Source organism: Engystomops pustulosus, chromosome 1 (assembly GCF_040894005.1).
Source record: "Engystomops pustulosus chromosome 1, aEngPut4.maternal, whole genome shotgun sequence".
Classification (NCBI taxonomy): domain Eukaryota; kingdom Metazoa; phylum Chordata; class Amphibia; order Anura; family Leptodactylidae; genus Engystomops; species Engystomops pustulosus.
In genome coordinates this window covers 99712628-99731042 of record NC_092411.1, presented here as the reverse complement: position 1 = coordinate 99731042, position 18415 = coordinate 99712628, and the positions used below count along the sequence as shown (strand labels likewise).

Below are 18415 nucleotides of genomic sequence, written 5' to 3'. Positions count from 1 at the left end.
TACAAAAAGAAAGTCCAAGCAGCACAAACCTTCAGAGAAAAAGAAAATTGGGTGCAGGCAACCTAGGACCGGGCCTCAGGTCCTCCAGTAATAGTATAAAGAAAGCGGGCAGCACTCCGTTGTAGATAAAAGTAAAAAAGTGTCTTTATTCCATAGTGAGCAACTGTGACAGCGACGTTTCGGCTCTGCAAGAGCCTTTCTCAAGCCATTCAAACAGTGAAATGGTGGCCATATTTAAATACAACAAGTGATCACATGACAAATTGGGATACTCCCACCATTTTTGGAAACAACTGGGAAGCATTGCTGTCAACACAGAAGCACTTGAGCACCTTTACACAGACAAGACCAATGGCTGGACTAATCTGTGTCACTAATAAAGCTGTTTGTTATATATAACACAATTTTAATGTCTATCACATACATATACATGTATTTTACATTGTGCACTATGTTTAATGTTCACGATATGTAATTTGACTATGTAATATGCATTATATCACAGTTATACAAAAATGGTGGGAGTATCCCAATTTGTCATGTGATCACTTGTTGTATTTAAATATGGCCACCATTTCACTGTTTGAATGGCTTGAGAAAGGCTCTTGCAGAGCCGAAACGTCGCTGTCACAGTTGCTCACTATGGAATAAAGACACTTTTTTACTTTTATCTACAACGGAGTGCTGCCCGCTTTCTTTATACTATTACTGGAGGACCTGAGGCCCGGTCCTAGGTTGCCTGCACCCAATTTTCTTTTTCTCTGAAGGTTTGTGCTGCTTGGACTTTCTTTTTGTAGATAGATAGATAGATAGATATGTGATAGATAGATAGGAGATAGATAGATAGATATGTGATAGATAGATAGATAGATAGATAGATAGGAGATAGATAGATAGATATGTGATAGATAGATAGATAGGAGATAGATAGGTATGTGATAGATAGATAGATAGATATGTGATAGATAGATAGATAGGAGATAGATAGATATGTGATAGATAGATAGATGGATATGTGATAGATAGATAGATATGTGATAGATAGATAGATAGATAGGAGATAGATAGATAGATAGATAGGAGATAGATAGATAGGTATGTGATAGATAGATAGATAGATAGATATGTGATAGATAGATAGGAGATAGATAGATATGTGATAGATAGATAGATGGATATGTGATAGAGAGATAGGAGATAGATATGTGATAGATAGATAGATGGATATGTGATAGATATGTGATAGATAGATAGATAGATAGATGGATATGTGATAGATAGATGGATATGTGATAGATAGATAGGAGATAGATAGATAGGAGATAGAGAGATAGATAGATGACAGCTTCTCACATGTTGCTGATGTTTAGCGACTTCCCTGCTAGTCAGGCACAGGGGCCCCTTTGCAGGAGAGCAGTGTAACATGGAGGGACAGTGCATGGAGGAGAGTACAGGAGGAGGACTGCATCAGGAGAGATCAGAGCTCAGCCTGTTACTTGTGTTATCTCTGCAGCCTCCTGTGTGACCTGACTAATGGTGGAGGGAGGAAGGGCTGATACATTGCTATGATCCATGTTAGGGGAGGACTCCTCTGAGCAGCAGATAGTCATGTATGGCTGCAGTTACCTTGTATCTGCTGCTGTAGGCACCTGTGTGACCTGACTAATGGTGGAGGGAGGAGAGGGCTGATACATTGCTATGATCCATGTTAGGGGAGGACTCCTCTGAGCAGACATGTCTGGCTGCAGTTACCTTGTATCTGCTGCTGTAGGCTCCTGTGTAGCTGGTGAGCAGTGGCCATCACAGCACAATCTCTGCCCCTCCTCCTCTCTCACTTCCTATTGGCTGCAGTGTGTCAGGTGATCTCTCAGTGTGCAGAGTAGCTGTGAGCCTGTGGAGTGATCTGTCTCTCTGTGCGCAGACTCGGCCAGATCAGCTGTTGCTCAGGACGGGACACAGCTACCACCGGGGGGCGCCAGCAACCAGAACAAAAGGAGTTATCTCAGTAAGCCTGCAGATTTTGTAATAAGTGTAAATGGTGAAAGTACTTTTAACAATGCATTGGACCCAATTACAGCAATGTGCAATGGTGACACAACCCCTTTAAGGAAACACCGGATGACCGACGGACTGTGGTGTGCCACATTTGCCAAACCAGGATCAGCAGGGGTTCCACCACTACTAGCTTAACTACCACCAGTATGCGTAGGCATATGAATGCTAAACACCCCACTCAGTGGCAACAAGCGCGTTCACCTCCGGCCGTGCACACCACTGCTCCTTCCCCTGTGTCAGCTGATAGTCAGCCCCCTGCCCAGGACCCTGCCACAAAAACCCCATCGTCACCTCCACGATCCTCCACAGCATCCACCAGCGTTCAGCTCTCCATACCCCAGACGCTGGAGCGGAAACGCAAATATAGTGCAACCCACCCGCACGCCCAAGCCCTTAATGTGCACATCTCCAGATTGCTAAGCCTGGAGATGCTGCCCTATAGGCTAGTAGAGACCGAGGCCTTTCGCAGCCTCATGGCGGCGGCCGCCCCTCGGTATTCGGTCCCCAGCCGCCACTACTTTTCCCGATGTGCCGTCCCAGCCCTGCACCAGCACGTGTCAGACAACATAATCCGTGCCCTGACCAACGCCGTTTCTGACAAGGTCCACCTGACCACGGACACGTGGACGAGTGCTGCCGGGCAGGGCCACTATATATCTCTGACGGCACATTGGGTTAACTTGGTGGAGGCTGGGACCGAGTGTGACCCTACGGCTGGTCATATACTGCCGACGCCGAGGATTGCGGGGCCTACCTCGGTCCAGGTGTTTGAGGCCTACTATGCCTCCTCCTCCTCCCACCCCTCCTCCACCTCCTCCTCCGAACGACCATCCGTGGGCATGGCGCCATCAATCGGTAGCAGCAGTGCCGTCGCTAAGCGACAGCAGGCGGTGCTCAAACTGCTGAGCCTAGGCGATAAAAGGCACACCGCCCAAGAACTATTACAGGGCATCACGGCGCAGACTGATCTGTGGCTGGCACCGCTGAACCTGAAGCCAGGCATGGTTGTGTGTGACAACGGCCGTAACCTGGTGGCGGCTCTGCAACTCGGCAGACTGACACATGTGCCATTCCTGGCCCATGTGTTAAATCTGATAGTTCAGCGTTTCCTCAAGACATACCCCAATCTGTCTGATTTGCTCACGAAGGTGCGCCGCATCTGTGCGCATTTCAGGAAGTCCAGCACAGATGCTGCCACTCTCAGGGCAGCGCAGCGCCGCCTCCAACTGCCCGCTCACCGACTGTTGTGCGACGTGCCCACGAGGTGGAATTCAACACTGACCATGTTATCCAGAGTTTACCAGCAGCGCCGAGCGATTGTAGACTGCCAGATGTCAACTTCCACCAGAACTGGTAGTCAGGTCAGTCAGCTTCCTCAAGTCTACAATGAGGAGTGGACGTGGATGTCTGATATCTGTCAGGTGCTGAGTAACTTTGAGGAGTCAACACAGATGGTCAGTGGCGATGCCGCCATCATCAGCCTCACCATCCTGCTGCTTGGCCTGTTGAAAAACTCTCTGGTCAGCATGAAGTCGGAAGCTTTGCGCTCCTCACAAGAGACAGGGGAAGAAGATTCCCTTGTTGATAGCCAAAGCACCCTTAGGTCTGTTTCTCAGCGCATATCGGAGGAGGTGGAGGTGGAGGAGGATGAGGAGGAAGAGGAGGAGAATGTTGGCGAGACACAAGAGGGGACCATTGTTGAGTCCTACACTGTTGAGCGTGTATGGGCAGAAGAAGAGGAGTTGGAGGAGTTGGAGGAGGAGGAAATGGACAGTCAGGCCAGTGAGGGGAGTGAATTCTTACGCGTTGGTACTCTGGCGCATATGGCAGATTTCATGCTAGGCTGCCTATCCCGTGACCCTCGCGTTCAAAGAATTTATTCCAGCACCGATTACTGGGTGTTCACTCTCCTGGACCCACGGTACAAGCAAAATCTTTCCACTCTCATCCCTGGAGAGGAAAGGAGTGTGAGAATGCATGAATACCAGCAGGCCCTGGTGCACAAGCTGAAACAGTATTTCCCTTCTGACAGCGCTAGCGGCAGAGTGCGTAGTTCTGCGGGACAAGTAGCGAGGGAGAGTAGGCGAGCAGGCAGCTTGTCCAGCACTGGCAAGGGTACGCTTTACAAGGCTTTTGCCAGCTTTATGTCACCCCAGCAAGACACTGTCACCTGTCCCCAGTCTCGGCAGAGTAGGGCTGATCTTTACAGAAAGATGGTGAGGGAGTACGTAGCTGACCATACCATCGTCCTAAATGATCACACAGCTCCCTACAACTACTGGGTTTCAAAGCTGGACATGTGGCACGAACTGGCGCTCTACGCCTTGGAGGTTCTTGCCTGCCCTGCCGCTAGCGTTTTGTCAGAGCGGGTTTTCAGTGCAGCTGGTGGCATCATCACCGATAAGCGTACACGCCTGTCGACTGACAGCGCTGACAGGCTGACGCTTATCAAGATGAATAAAGCATGGATTTCTCATAATTTCAAATCTCCAGCAGGTGAAGGAAGCTCAACCTGAATAATTTATCCACTCCTCCTCCTCCTCATTTTCCTCCTTCTCCTCCTCTTTCTACAGTAAAGCAGAGGAAACTGGCTGTTTTTTGACAGGGCCCACTGGCTCTAGGTATAGTACTTTATGCATTTAATTTTTCTGGAGGGCCACCGACACGGTCCTCTGTTTTAAACAATTTTTGGGAGTGCCACATACAGGCACTCAATCTATTCAATTTTTCTGGAGGGCCACCTTTCCGGTCCTCTGTTTTAAACAATTTTTTGGGACTGCCACATACAGGCACTCAATCTATTCCATTTTTCTGGAGGGCCACCTACCTGCTCCTCTGGTTTAAAAACTTTTTTGGACTGCCACATACAGGCACTCAATCTATTCCATTTTTCTGGAGGGCCACCTACCTGCTCCTCTGGTTTGAAAACTTTTTTGGACTGCCACATACAGGCACTCAATCTATTCCATTTTTCTGAAGGGCCACCTACCTGCTCCTCTGGTTTGAACAATTTTTTGGACTGCCACATACAGGCACTCAATCTATTCCATTTTTCTGGAGGGCCACCTACCTGCTCCTCTGGTTTGAAAAATTTTTTGGACTGCCACATACAGGCACTATCCAAATTGAATTGTCTCCATAGCAGCCTCCACACGTTGTCTCCATTGCTACCTCCAAAAGTCGTCCATATAGCTGCCTCCATATATCGTCCCTTTATCAAACGAGGTTTGTCAGGCCGAAATTTGGGTTGTTTTCATGGATTCCACATCAAAGTTGTTAACTTTGTCGCCACCCTGCTGTGTTATCCACAAAATACACTGGCAAACTTTTACCATTTACGGATATTATTTCAGCGCTTCTTGCGCATCTGTTTACATTCCCCTCACCCGCCATATCCTAAACTTATAAGAACGCTACTACACTTGATCTTATACAAAAGGTTCTTAGAAGTGCTGTTTGGGGAGTAGCCTAGAGACAGGGGCTTGGATTGGCGAAAGCTCGCCTAGCAGCGGAGCGCCAGCTCCATGCGCATCATGCGCTTCTTGCGCATCTGTTTACATTCCCCTCACCCGCCATATCCCAAACTTATAAGAACGCTACTACACTTAACTTGGTGCAGGCTGGGACCGAGTCTGACCCTGGGGCTGGTCATATACTGCCGACGCAGAGGATTGCGGGGCCTACCTCGGTCCAGGTCTCAAAGGCCTACTATACCTCCAAATCCTCCCACCCCTCCTCCACCTCCTCCTCCTCCGAATTACCATCCGTGGGCATGGCGCCATCAGTCGGTAGCTCTAGGCACAGCAGCAGTGCCGTTGCTAAGCGACAGCAGGCGGTGCTCAAACTGCTGAGCCTAGGTGATAAAAGGCACACCGCCCAAGAGCTATTGCAGGGCATTCCACATCAAACTTGTTAACTTTGTCGCCACCCTGCTGTGTAAGCCACAAAATATACTGGAAAACTTTTTTCATTTACGGATATTATTTCAGCGCTTCTTGCGCAGATGTTTACATTCCCCTCACCCGCCATATCCCAAACTTATAAGAACGCTACTACACTTGATCTTATCCGAAAGGTTCTTAGAAGTGCTGTTTGGGGAGTAGCCTAGAGACAGGGGCTTGGATTGGCGAAAGCTCGCCTGGCAGCGGAGCGCCAGCTCCATGCCAAGAACCAACTAACATAGTTTTAACTGCAGCACCTTTAATCTACTACTAGTTCACTGCCTCCATACATCGTCCCCTTATCAAACGAGCTGTGTCAGGCAGAATTTTGGATTGTTTTCATGGCTTCCATGTTAACTTTGTCGCCACCCTGCTGTGTAATCCACAAAATATACTGGCAAACTTTTATCATGTACCAATATTATTTGAGCGCTTCTTGCTCACCTCCTTTGGTTCCTCTCTGCTACCCATTGGTTTGAAGCCTGAGTCCATTTAGGGTATGTCGCCATGCCACTCTCTAGCCTTCCGCTGCTGCCGCTGCCTCTGCATGCCGTCCCCTATAGTGTCAGGGTCAATTATTGGATGTTTTAGATGCTATCTAGCTTCATTCTGTCACTCTGTCATGGCTATGCTGTTGCCCATAATTTTGGCATAATGGTGCATTTAAGCAGCCTCAGAGGCATCCATGCATGCTGCCCCTGCTGTTTCCTGTCCATTTCCGTGGTGTTTCCATCCTTTTCTGAGGTTCCCAGGTGTTTGGCCAAGCTTCCCTGTGCAGAGCCTTGGTCCCCTTGAAAAATGCTCGAGTCTCCCATTGACTTCAATGGGGCTCGTTACTCGAAACGAGCACTCGAGCATCGGGAAAAGTTCGTCTCGAATAACGAGTACCCGAGCATTTTAGTGCTCGCTCATCTCTAATTATAACTGCATAAAATTGGTAACTACATAATTGTACAGTCTGGACCCAAAGAGTAAATGTTATTTGTCACGTTAACCTCGGTGTACATGTACGGTGCATGGGTGCTGAGCTAAGTCTAAACTGAGACTTTCAAGGATGCTTGCCCACTGGTTCATAAGGTAACAGTTGCTCCCTGTTGTCAGAAGAAAAATAAATACTGTATTCTACATTTAAGATAAAAAGAAAAACCCCAAAAATTGTTCTTTCATTTAGATTTTAACATTTATGTACATTACGATGGATACAAATAAAAATTTAAAGGTTGTCTTGGATAACAAATTATGTTAACTCACCTTCAGTCATATTAACCAGCACTATATCTGTAAGCTGGTTAAGGGTAACTTTTTTTCTTTTTTTCCAATTCTCTGAATCAAAGACAGTGGGATTGGAAGCAGTAATGTGAAAGTAATATTTAATAATATCTACGTCTTAACTGTCTGTAATGGTCTTCAGCCTGTTAGCTACTTATTTGTGACTTCTTCGGTGAGTTGCTGACTATGCAGTAAGGTCTGTGCATCCTCCACCTTGTATATTGGTATAGTAATTTGCTCTGGGTTCACCTAGATGGCAGTGTTGCAAGGATGCCTCTTAGTTACCAGTGCGGTTTTAGGTATAATTTCTTCATGACTTTCATTTTTCTGGAGCCTAAATTTTGATTCTTTTGTAGTATAGTACATCTCCGTGTATTGCTTTGCTTTATTGTGTCGTTCTTTTACATTAGATAGTTAGATAAAATGATACATACTATTAACAGTCTGACTAATGATTTGTAAATTGGTAAGACTATTTTTGGCATACAAGGATTGAAAACATTTAATTTCCGTTGTTGTGCCACTTTCAAGGAAAATTGGTGGAGCAAAAAACAAGGTGGGCCTGAAAACTGGAACAGGTTTGGGACAAGAACTGAATTTTGATGTTTGAGTGATAGAAAGGAACTGAAACATAATGTAAAACCATGTGTTAGTAGGTTGTATAACATTTTACGTAAGACATTCAAATTTATGTAGATAATTTTAGAGCACTCCTTGGACATTTACCTGCATGACTATATTTACTGAATGCATATGTATTCCACTATTCAACTTTTATAAGAAATCAGTAACTTAAATGTAATAGTAAAACATAATGTATAATAAGTAGTTATGTCAGTTGTCATTGCTGGTTTTCTGCTCATGTGGTCTCAGAATTGATACATACATGATACATACATGATCATACATGATTGCAGTGATTATTATGTTCTCTCCTAATATTTATGCTTTCTTTTTTCTGACAGATCCTTTGCGTGCCCCTTTACTCCTTGTAGATCCCCCTAGTGGTAGAATCTGGACTGGTGGTAATGTCACACTATACTGTACAGCACCAGAGGTGTATGACAGAACTATATTTCACTTTCTTAGTAATACAAATGAGATGATAAGTGTACCAACCAACAAAAACCAGAAAACAGCAGAAGTAACCGTTAATATGAAGAAATTCAACAGCACTTCATCTATCAAATTCTTCTGCCAATACACAGCAGAGATTAAAGGACGCTCATTGCTGTCTCCAAAAGGTCCTCAAATTGAGATCAATGTGGTGGAAAGTAAGTTGCTTCATTATTTAAACATTGTTTTTTTAGATTAATAAATGGAAGAACCAATAGAGGGTAAGAGACAAATTCAATATTCTATTAATCCATTAAACATTAAATTCTTTTTTTTTAAAATTTTAAATCTGTAGGAGGATCTTTGCTGTGGTTGATAGCTATAGGAGTTGGTGCCGGGATAGCTGTTCTACTTGTAATTATTGGATTAATCTATTGGATTCTGTCGGGAAAGAAAGGTGAGAATTAATCACTGCCGCAATATATATATATTGTACCTAAGTGTTGTGTATCTCCAGGTGTGACCACTCTTTCCCTTACAGAATTGTTTGTTATTGGCTTGACACTTTTCCATTTACTAGTGTGAACACTGATCTGTCTCTGACATCCTATTACCTGTCCACTTTACCATTGAACAACTGCTAGATGAAGTAAGTCTTCCCTGTCACCCTTTAGGGTCTCTGAGGGTTTGTTAGTTGGGTTCAGGTTGTACGTTTGCCCTTATTGGGGCAGTCTTATCTATTGTAGGCAGGGCCTTAGCCTGCAGCGATATCACAGGGTTAGTTTGCCACCACTTACCCAGTTTGAAAGTTGTGCCAAGTCTGGTTGTGGTTGCGCTGTTTGTGGGACATTTTGATCTCCAGTCTTCTATATATACATTAGAATATTTTATTGGTAATGTTGTTGCATGCTTATCATATTTTTACTGTGTCTCTTTTTCCAATTAACATGTTGTAAATACGACAAAATTTATCCAAGATGTAAATATATACCTTATTTTAATATACTTCAATATTAAGTGTGGCTGTCTTTCAGCATTACTTACCCACTTTTACTCTATGGAGAATCTATTAAAATTCCTCCCATCTGTGCATGATGTTACAGTTCTACTAAAAAGATCCAACCAATGAAATATTTGCCAGACAGGACCTGTTTAGACCAGGTTTGAACTTGCAGAGATTTCAACTATATTTTCCACCAGGTTCATGGCAGAGACTGTTGTAATAATAAATATGGTGAGCCTTCTCCAACCACCTTCTGCTCGTCCCATTTCCAAAGCAGGTCTCAAAGATCTTAGCACTGCTAGGGATGGGGATTAGAGATGAGCAAGCACTAAAATGCTCGGGTACTTGTTATTCGAGACGAACTTTTCCCGATGCTCGAGTGCTCGTCTCGAATAACGAGCCCCATTGAAGTCAATGGGAGACTCGAGCATTTTTCAAGGGGACCAAGGCTCTGCACAGGGAAGCTTGGCCAAACACCTGGGAACCTCAGAAAAGGATGGAAACACCACGGAAATGGACAGGAAACAGCAGGGGCAGCATGCATGGATGCCTCTGAGGCTGCTTAATCGCAACATTATGCCAAAATTATGGGCAACAGCATGGCCATGACAGAGTGACAGAATGAAGCTAGATAGCATGTAAAACATCCAATAATTGACCCTGACACTATAGGGGACGGCATGCAGAGGCAGCGGCGGCAGTGGCAGGCTAGAGAGTGGCATGGCGACATACCCTAAATGGACTCAGGCCTCAAACCAATGGGTGGCAGAGAGGAACCAAAGGAGGTGAGCAAGAAGCGCTCAAATAATATCGGTACATGATAAAAGTTTGCCAGTATATTTTGTGGATTACACAGCAGGGTGGCGACAAAGTTAACTTGGAAGCCATGAAAACAACCCAAAATTCTGCCTGACACAGCTCGTTTGATAAGGGGACCATGTATGGAGGCAGTGAACTAGTAGTAGATTAAAGGTGCTGCAGTTAAAACTATGTTAGTTGGATCTTGGCATGGAGCTGGCGCTCCGCTGCCAGGCGAGCTTTCGCCAATCCAAGCCCCTGTCTCTAGGCTACTCCCCAAACAGCACTTCTAAGAACCTTTTGTATAAGATCAAGTGTAGTAGCGTTCTTATAAGTTTGGGATATGGCGGGTGAGGGGAATGTAAACAGATGCGCAAGAAGCGCATGATGAGCATGGAGCTGGCGATCCGCTGCCAGGTGAGCTTTCGCCAATCCAAGGCCCTGTCTCTAGGCTACTCCCCAAACAGCACTTCTAAGAACCTTTTGTATAAGATCAAGTGTAGTAGTGTTCTTATAAGTTTGGGATATGGCGGGTGAGGGGAATGTAAACAGATGCGCAAGAAGCGCTGAAATAATATCGGTAAATGATAAAAGTTTGCCAGTATATTTTGTGGATTACACAGCAGGGTGGCGACAAAGTTAACAAGTTTGATGTGGAATGCCCTGTAATAGCTCTTGGGCGGTGTGCCTTTTATCGCCTAGGCTCAGCAGTTTGAGCACCGCCTGCTGTCGCTTAGCGACGGCACTGCTGCTGTGCCTAGAGCTACCGACTGATGGCGCCATGGCCACGGATGGTAATTCGGAGGAGGAGGAGGTATACTAGGCCTTTGAGACCTGGACCGAGGTAGGCCCCGCAATTCTCTGCGTCGGCAGTATATGACCAGCCCCAGGGTCAGACTCGGTCCCAGCCTGCACCAAGTTAAGTGTAGTAGCGTTCTTATAAGTTTGGGATATGGCGGGTGAGGGGAATGTAAACAGATGCGCAAGAAGCGCATGATGCGCATGGAGCTGGCGCTCCGCTGCCAGGTGAGCTTTCGCCAATCCAAGCCCCTGTCTCTAGGCTACTCCCCAAACAGCACTTCTAAGAACATTTTGTATAAGATCAAGTGTAGTAGCGTTCTTATAAGTTTGGGATATGGCGGGTGAGGGGAATGTAAACAGATGCGCAAGAAGCGCATGATGCGCATGGAGCTGGCGCTCCGCTGCCAGGTGAGCTTTCGCCAATCCAAGCCCCTGTCTCTAGGCTACTCCCCAAACAGCAGTTCTAAGAACCTTTTGTATAAGATCAAGTGTAGTAGCGTTCTTATAAGTTTGGGATATGGCGGGTGAGGGGAATGTAAACAGATGCGCAAGAAGCGCATGATGCGCATGGAGCTGGCGCTCCGCTGCCAGGCGAGCTTTCGCCAATCCAAGCCCCTGTCTCTAGGCTACTCCCCAAACAGCACTTCTAAGAACCTTTTGTATAAGATCAAGTGTAGTAGCGTTCTTATAAGTTTAGGATATGGCGGGTGAGGGGAATGTAAACAGATGCGCAAGAAGCGCTAAAATAATATTGGTAAATGATAAAAGTTTGCCAGTATATTTTGTGGATAACACAGCAGGGTGGCGACAAAGTTAACAACTTTGATGTGGAATCCATGAAAACAACCCAAATTTCTGCCTGACACACCTCGTTTGATAAGGGGACGATGTATGGAGGCAGCTATATGGACGACTTTTGGAGGTAGCAATGGAGACAACGTGTGGAGGCTGCTATGGAGACAATTTAATTTGGATAGTGCCTGTATGTGGCAGTCCAAAAAAGTTTTCAAACCAGAGGAGCAGGTAGGTGGCCCTCCAGAAAAATGAAATAGATTGAGTGCCTGTATGTGGCAGTCCAAAAAAGTTTTCAAACCAGAGGAGCAGGTAGGTGGCCCTCCAGAAAAATTGAATAGATTGAGTGCCTGTATGTGGCAGTCCAAAAAAGTTTTCAAACCAGAGGAGCAGGTAGGTGGCCCTCCAGAAAAATTGAATAGATTGAGTGCCTGTATGTGGCAGTCCAAAAAAGTTTTCAAACCAGAGGAGCAGGTAGGTGGCCCTCCAGAAAAATTGAATAGATTGAGTGCCTGTATGTGGCAGTCCAAAAAAGTTTTCAAACCAGAGGAGCAGGTAGGTGGCCCTCCAGTAAAATGGAATAGATTGAGTGCCTGTATGTGGCAGTCCAAAAAAGTTTTCAAACCAGAGGAGCAGGTAGGTGGCCCTCCAGAAAAATGGAATAGATTGAGTGCCTGTATGTGGCAGTCCAAAAAAGTTTTCAAACCAGAGGAGCAGGTAGGTGGCCCTCCAGAAAAATTGAATAGATTGAGTGCCTGTATGTGGCACTCCCAAAAATTGTTTAAAACAGAGGACCGGGTCGGTGGCCCTCCAGAAAAATTAAATGCATAAAGTACTATAGCTAGAGCCAGTGGGCCCTGTCAAAAAATAGCCAGTTTCCTCTGCTTTAGTGTACAAAGAGGAGGAGAAGGAGGAAAATGAGGAGGAGGAGGAGTGGATAAATTATTCAGGTTGAGCTTCCTTCACCTGGTGGAGATTGGAAATTATGAGAAATCCAGGCTTTATTCATCTTAATAAGCGTCAGCCTGTCAGCGCTGTCAGTCGATAGGCGTGTACGCTTATCGGTGATGATGCCACCAGCTGCACTGAAAACCCGCTCGGACAAGACGCTAGCGGCAGGGCAGGCAAGAACCTCCAAGGCGTACAGCGCCAGTTCGTGCCACATGTCCAGCTTTGAAACCCAGTAGTTGTAGGGAGCTGTGTGATCATTTAGGACGATGGTATGGTCAGCTACGTACTCCCCCACCATCTTTCTGTAAAGATCAGCCCTACTCTGCCGAGACTGGGGACAGGTGACAGTGTCTTGCTGGGGTGACATAAAGCTGGCAAAAGCCTTTTAAAGCGTACCCTTGCCAGTGCTGGACAAGCTGCCTGCTCGCCTACTCTCCCTCGCTACTTGTCCCGCAGAACTACGCACTCTGCCGCTAGCGCTGTCAGAAGGGAAATACTGTTTCAGCTTGTGCACCAGGGCCTGCTGGTATTCATGCATTCTCACACTCCTTTCCTCTCCAGGGATGAGAGTGGAAAGATTTTGCTTGTACCGTGGGTCCAGGAGAGTGAACACCCAGTAATCGGTGCTGGAATAAATTCTTTGAACGCGAGGGTCACGGGATAGGCAGCCTAGCATGAAATCTGCCATATGCGCCAGAGTACCAACGCGTAAGAATTCACTCCCCTCACTGGCCTGACTGTCCATTTCCTCCTCCTCCAACTCCTCCAACTCCTCTTCTTCTGCCCATACACGCTCAACAGTGAAGGACTCAACAATGGTCCCCTCTTGTGTCTCGCCAACATTCTCCTCCTCTTCCTCCTCATCCTCCTCCACCTCCACCTCCTCCGATATGCGCTGAGAAACAGACCTAAGGGTGCTTTGGCTATCAACAAGGGAATCTTCTTCCCCCGTCTCTTGTGACGAGCGCAAAGCTTCCGACTTCATGCTGATCAGAGATTTTTTCAACAGGCCAAGCAGCGGGATGGTGAGGCTGATGATGGCGGCATCGCCACTGACCATCTGTGTTGACTCCTCAAAGTTACTCAGCACCTGACAGATATCAGACATCCACGTCCACTCCTCATTGTGGACTTGAGGAAGCTGACTGACCTGACTACCAGTTCTGGTGGAAGTTGACATCTGGCAGTCTACAATCGCTCGGCGCTGCTGGTAAACTCTGGATAACATGGTCAGTGTTGAATTCCACCTCGTGGGCACGTCGCACAACAGTCGGTGAGCAAGCAGTTGGAGGCGGCGCTGCGCTGCCCTGAGAGTGGCAGCATCTGTGCTGGACTTCCTGAAATGCGCACAGATGCGGCGCACCTTCGTGAGCAAATCAGACAGATTGGGGTATGTCTTGAGGAAACGCTGAACTATCAGATTTAACACATGGGCCAGGAATGGCACATGTGTCAGTCTGCCGAGTTGCAGAGCCGCCACCAGGTTACGGCCGTTGTCACACACAACCATGCCTGGCTTCAGGTTCAGCGGTGCCAGCCACAGATCAGTCTGCGCCGTGATGCCCTGTAATAGTTCTTGGGCGGTGTGCCTTTTATCGCCTAGGCTCAGCAGTTTGAGCACCGCCTGCTGTCGCTTAGCGACGGCACTGCTGCTGTGCCTAGAGCTACCGACTGATGGTGCCATGCCCACGGATGGTAGTTCGGAGGAGGAGGTGGAGGAGGGGTGGGAGGAGGAGGAGGCATAGTAGGCCTGAAACACCTGGACCGAGGTAGGCCCCGCAATCCTTGGCGTCGGCAGTATATGACCAGCCGCAGGGTCAGACTCGGTCCCAGGCTCCACCAAGTTAACCCAATGTGCCGTCAACGATATATAGTGGCCCTGCCCGGCAGCACTCGTCCACGTGTCCGTGGTCAGGTGGACCTTGTCAGAAACGGCATTGGTCAGGGCACGGATGATGTTGTCTGACACGTGCCGGTGCAGGGCTGGGACGGCACATCGGGAAAAGTAGTGGCGGCTGGGGACCGAATACCGAGGGGCGGCCGCCGCCATGAGGTTGCGAAAGGCCTCGGTCTCTACTAGTCTATAGGGCAGCATCTCCAGGCTGAGCAATCTGGAGATGTGGACATTAAGGGCTTGGGCGTGCGGGTGGTTTGCACTATATTTGCGTTTCCGCTCCAGCGTCTGAGGTATGGAGAGCTGAACGCTGGTGGATGCTGTGGAGGATCGTGGAGGCGACGATGGGGTTTTTGTGGCAGGGTCCTGGGCAGGGGGCTGACTATCAGCTGACACAGGGGAAGGAGCAGTGGTGTGCACGGCCGGAGGTGAACGGGCTTGTTGCCACTGAGTGGGGTGTTTAGCATTCATATGCCTGCGCATACCGGTGGTAGTTAAGCTATTAGTGGTGGAACCCCTGCTGATCCTGGTTTGGCAAATGTTGCACACCACAGTCCGTCGGTCATCCGGTGTTTCCTTAAAGAACCTCCAGACTTCTGAAAATCTAGCCCTCGCCGCAGGAGCCCTCGCCACGGGAGCTTCACTAGTTGACACATTTGGCGCTGATGCACCAGGTCTGGCCCTGCCTCTCCGTCTGGCCCCACCACTGCCTCTTCCAACCTGTTCTGGTCGAGGACTCTCCTCCGTCTCAGAAGCACTGTGTTCACCCGGCCTATCAACCCAGCTTGGGTCTGTCACCTCATCATCCTCCGATCCCTCAGTCTGCTCCCCCCTCGGACTTCCTGCCCTGACAACAACTTCCCCACTGTCTGACATCCGTGTCTCCTCATCGTCGGACACCTCTTTACACACTTCTTCCACTACGTCAAGAAGGTCATCATCACCCAAAGACTGCGACTGGTGGAAAACCTGGGCATCGGAAAATTGCTCAGCAGCAACCGGACAAGTGGTTTGTGACTGTGGGAAGGGTCCAGAAAACAGTTCCTCAGAGTATGCCGGTTCAAATGCCAAATTTTCCTGGGAGGGGGCAGACTGGGGGGGAGGAGGCTGAGGTGCAGGAGCTGGAGGAGTGCCGATTTCGGTGACATGGGTGGACTGCGTGGAAGACTGGTGGACAAATTGCTCGAAGCATTGTCGGCAATCCACGACATCACCTGTTCGCACTGTTCTGGCCTCAACAGTGCTCTACCACGAGTCCCAGTAACTTCAGACATGAACCTAGGGAGTGTAGCTCTGCGGCGTTCCCCTGCTCCCTCATAAGCAGGTGGTGTCTCACCCCGCCCAGGACCACGGCCTCTGACCCCTGCAGTAGTTGGACGCCCACGTCCCCGCCCTCGTCCTCTACCCCTAACCCTCGGGTTAAACATTTTGAAAATGAGAGTTATAACTTGAATTTTTTTTTTAACTTTTTTTTGTTTTTTTTGTTTTTTTTTGTGTTTTTTAGTTTTTAAAACCAAACGATGCTATCCTATTGCTATGGCTATTTTCTAGCCAAGTATTAAAGCACACTGCTATGCCACATGAGATGACGCTGAGTTATGAAAAAAATAAACGTAAAATAAAAAAGTAAATGGCAGACTGTGCCTAATTGAAATACAACCCCGGGCCCTAATAAATTTTCCCACTTCGGTCTTTGCGATGGATATGTGCGTCACTAAGCGCAAAACACAGCGGTCGCAAGTCTCACTCCAAATTGCTCACAATTTGCTAGTAGATGCACTGCAGCAAGTACAGCCACCAGCAGATCAACCAGAAATCAAATATATATAACGCTACTGTAGGCGTAAGTAAGCCGTTTGGATTCTCCTATGGCTATTTTCTAGCCAAGTATGAAAGCACACTACTATGCCAGATGAGATGACGCTGAGTTATGAAAAAAATAAACGTAAAATAAAAAAGTAAATGGCAGACTGTGCCTAATTGAAATACAACCCCGGGCCCTAATAAATTTTCCCACTTCGGTCTATGCGATGGATATGTGCGTCACTAAGCGCAAAACACAGCGGTCGCAAGTCTCACTCCAAATTGCTCACAATTTGCTAGTAGATGCACTGCAGCAAGTACAGCCACCAGCAGATCAACCAGAAATTAAATATATATAACGCTACTGTAGGCGTAAGTAAGCCGTTTGGATTCTCCTATGGCTATTTTCTAGCCAAGTATGAAAGCACACTACTATGCCAGATGAGATGACGCTGAGTTATGAAAAAAATAAACGTAAAATAAAAAAGGAAATGGCAGACTGTGCCTAATTGAAATACAACCCCGGGCCCTAATAAATTTTCCCACTTCGGTCTTTGCGATGGATATGTGCGTCACTAAGCGCAAAACACAGCGGTCGCAAGTCTCACTCCAAATTGCTCACAATTTGCTAGTAGATGCACTGCAGCAAGTACAGCCACCAGCAGATCAACCAGAAATCAAATATATATAACGCTACTGTAGGCGTAAGTAAGCCGTTTGGATTCTCCTATGGCTATTTTCTAGCCAAGTATGAAAGCACACTACTATGCCATATGAGATGACGCTGAGTTATGACAAAAATAAACGTAAAATAAAAAAGGAAATGGCAGACTGTGCCTAATTGAAATCCAACCCCGGGCCCTAATAAATTTTCCCACTTCGGTCTTTGCGATGGATATGTGCGTCACTAAGCGCAAAACACAGCGGTCGCAAGTCTCACTCCAAATTGCTCACAATTTGCTAGTAGATGCACTGCAGCAAGTACAGCCACCAGCAGATCAACCAGAAATTAAATATATATAACGCTACTGTAGGCGTAAGTAAGCCGTTTGGATTCTCCTATGGCTATTTTCTAGCCAAGTATGAAAGCACACTACTATGCAAGATGAGATGACACTGAGTTATTAAAAAAATAAACGTAAAATAAAAAGAAACTGGCAGACTGTGCCTAATTGAAATCAAACCCCTAATAAATTTTCCCACTTTGGTGTTTGAGGTGGATATGTGTGTCACTAAGAGCTAAACACAACGGTAGCAAGTCCCCCTGCAAATTCCTCACAATATGGTACTAGCTGCACTACTAGTGCCAGCAAGCCCAGCCACAAGCAAATAAAAAAAAAAAGTATAACGTTATTGTAGCCCTAAGAAGGGCTGTTGGGTTCTTGTTGAATCACTCCTGCCTAACACTATTCTAATAGAACACCCTAACGCTTTCCCTGACCAGCAGCAGCTCTCTCCCTAGCGGCATCCAGACAGAGAATGATCCGAGCAGCGCGGGCAGCGGCTAGTCTATCCCAGGGTCACCTGATCTGGCCAGCCAACCACTGCTATCTATGTGTAAGGGTACCACGTCATGCTGGGTGGAGTGCAGAGTCTCCTGGCTTGTGATTGGCTCTGTTTCTGGCCGCCAAAAAGCAAAACGGCGGGAGCTGCCATTTTCTCGAGCGGGCAAAGTATTTGTCCGAGCAACGAGCAGTTACGAGTACGCTAATGCTCGATCGAGCATCAAGCTCGGACGAGTATGTTCGCTCATCTCTAATGGGGATTTTACAGAAAACTGGCATAGAAAGCATATTTATGTTCATATAATTTACATATGCTTTTGTAAATTCATTTACTGGTGGGACATATACAGTTGCTATGTCATTGCTATGTCTACTTCTATCAGAGGGCAGGAGAGAGATCCATTATAATAAAACCTCTTTTTTGTAGTGAGGGTCCTAGTGGTAATTTGTCAATCATCGGATCATCCCCATGTCTTTGTATCTATTTGACAGTAAAGAATAGAGATGAGCGAACATGCTCGTCCGAGCTTGATGCTCGGTCGAGCAT

The 18415-nt window shown here is 46.9% G+C and overlaps 1 protein-coding gene across 1 annotated transcript in view; it reads left to right on the top strand.

The window, feature by feature from the left end:
- Positions 1-18415, top strand: part of LOC140128304 (Fc receptor-like protein 5) — a 46587-nt gene that overhangs the window by 15089 nt on the left and 13083 nt on the right. Inside the window, exons 6-7 of the mRNA XM_072149913.1 lie at positions 8231-8539; positions 8677-8778. Of these exons, the coding sequence (XP_072006014.1) occupies positions 8231-8539; positions 8677-8778 (411 nt within the window). The remainder of the gene's footprint in view (positions 1-8230; positions 8540-8676; positions 8779-18415) is intronic.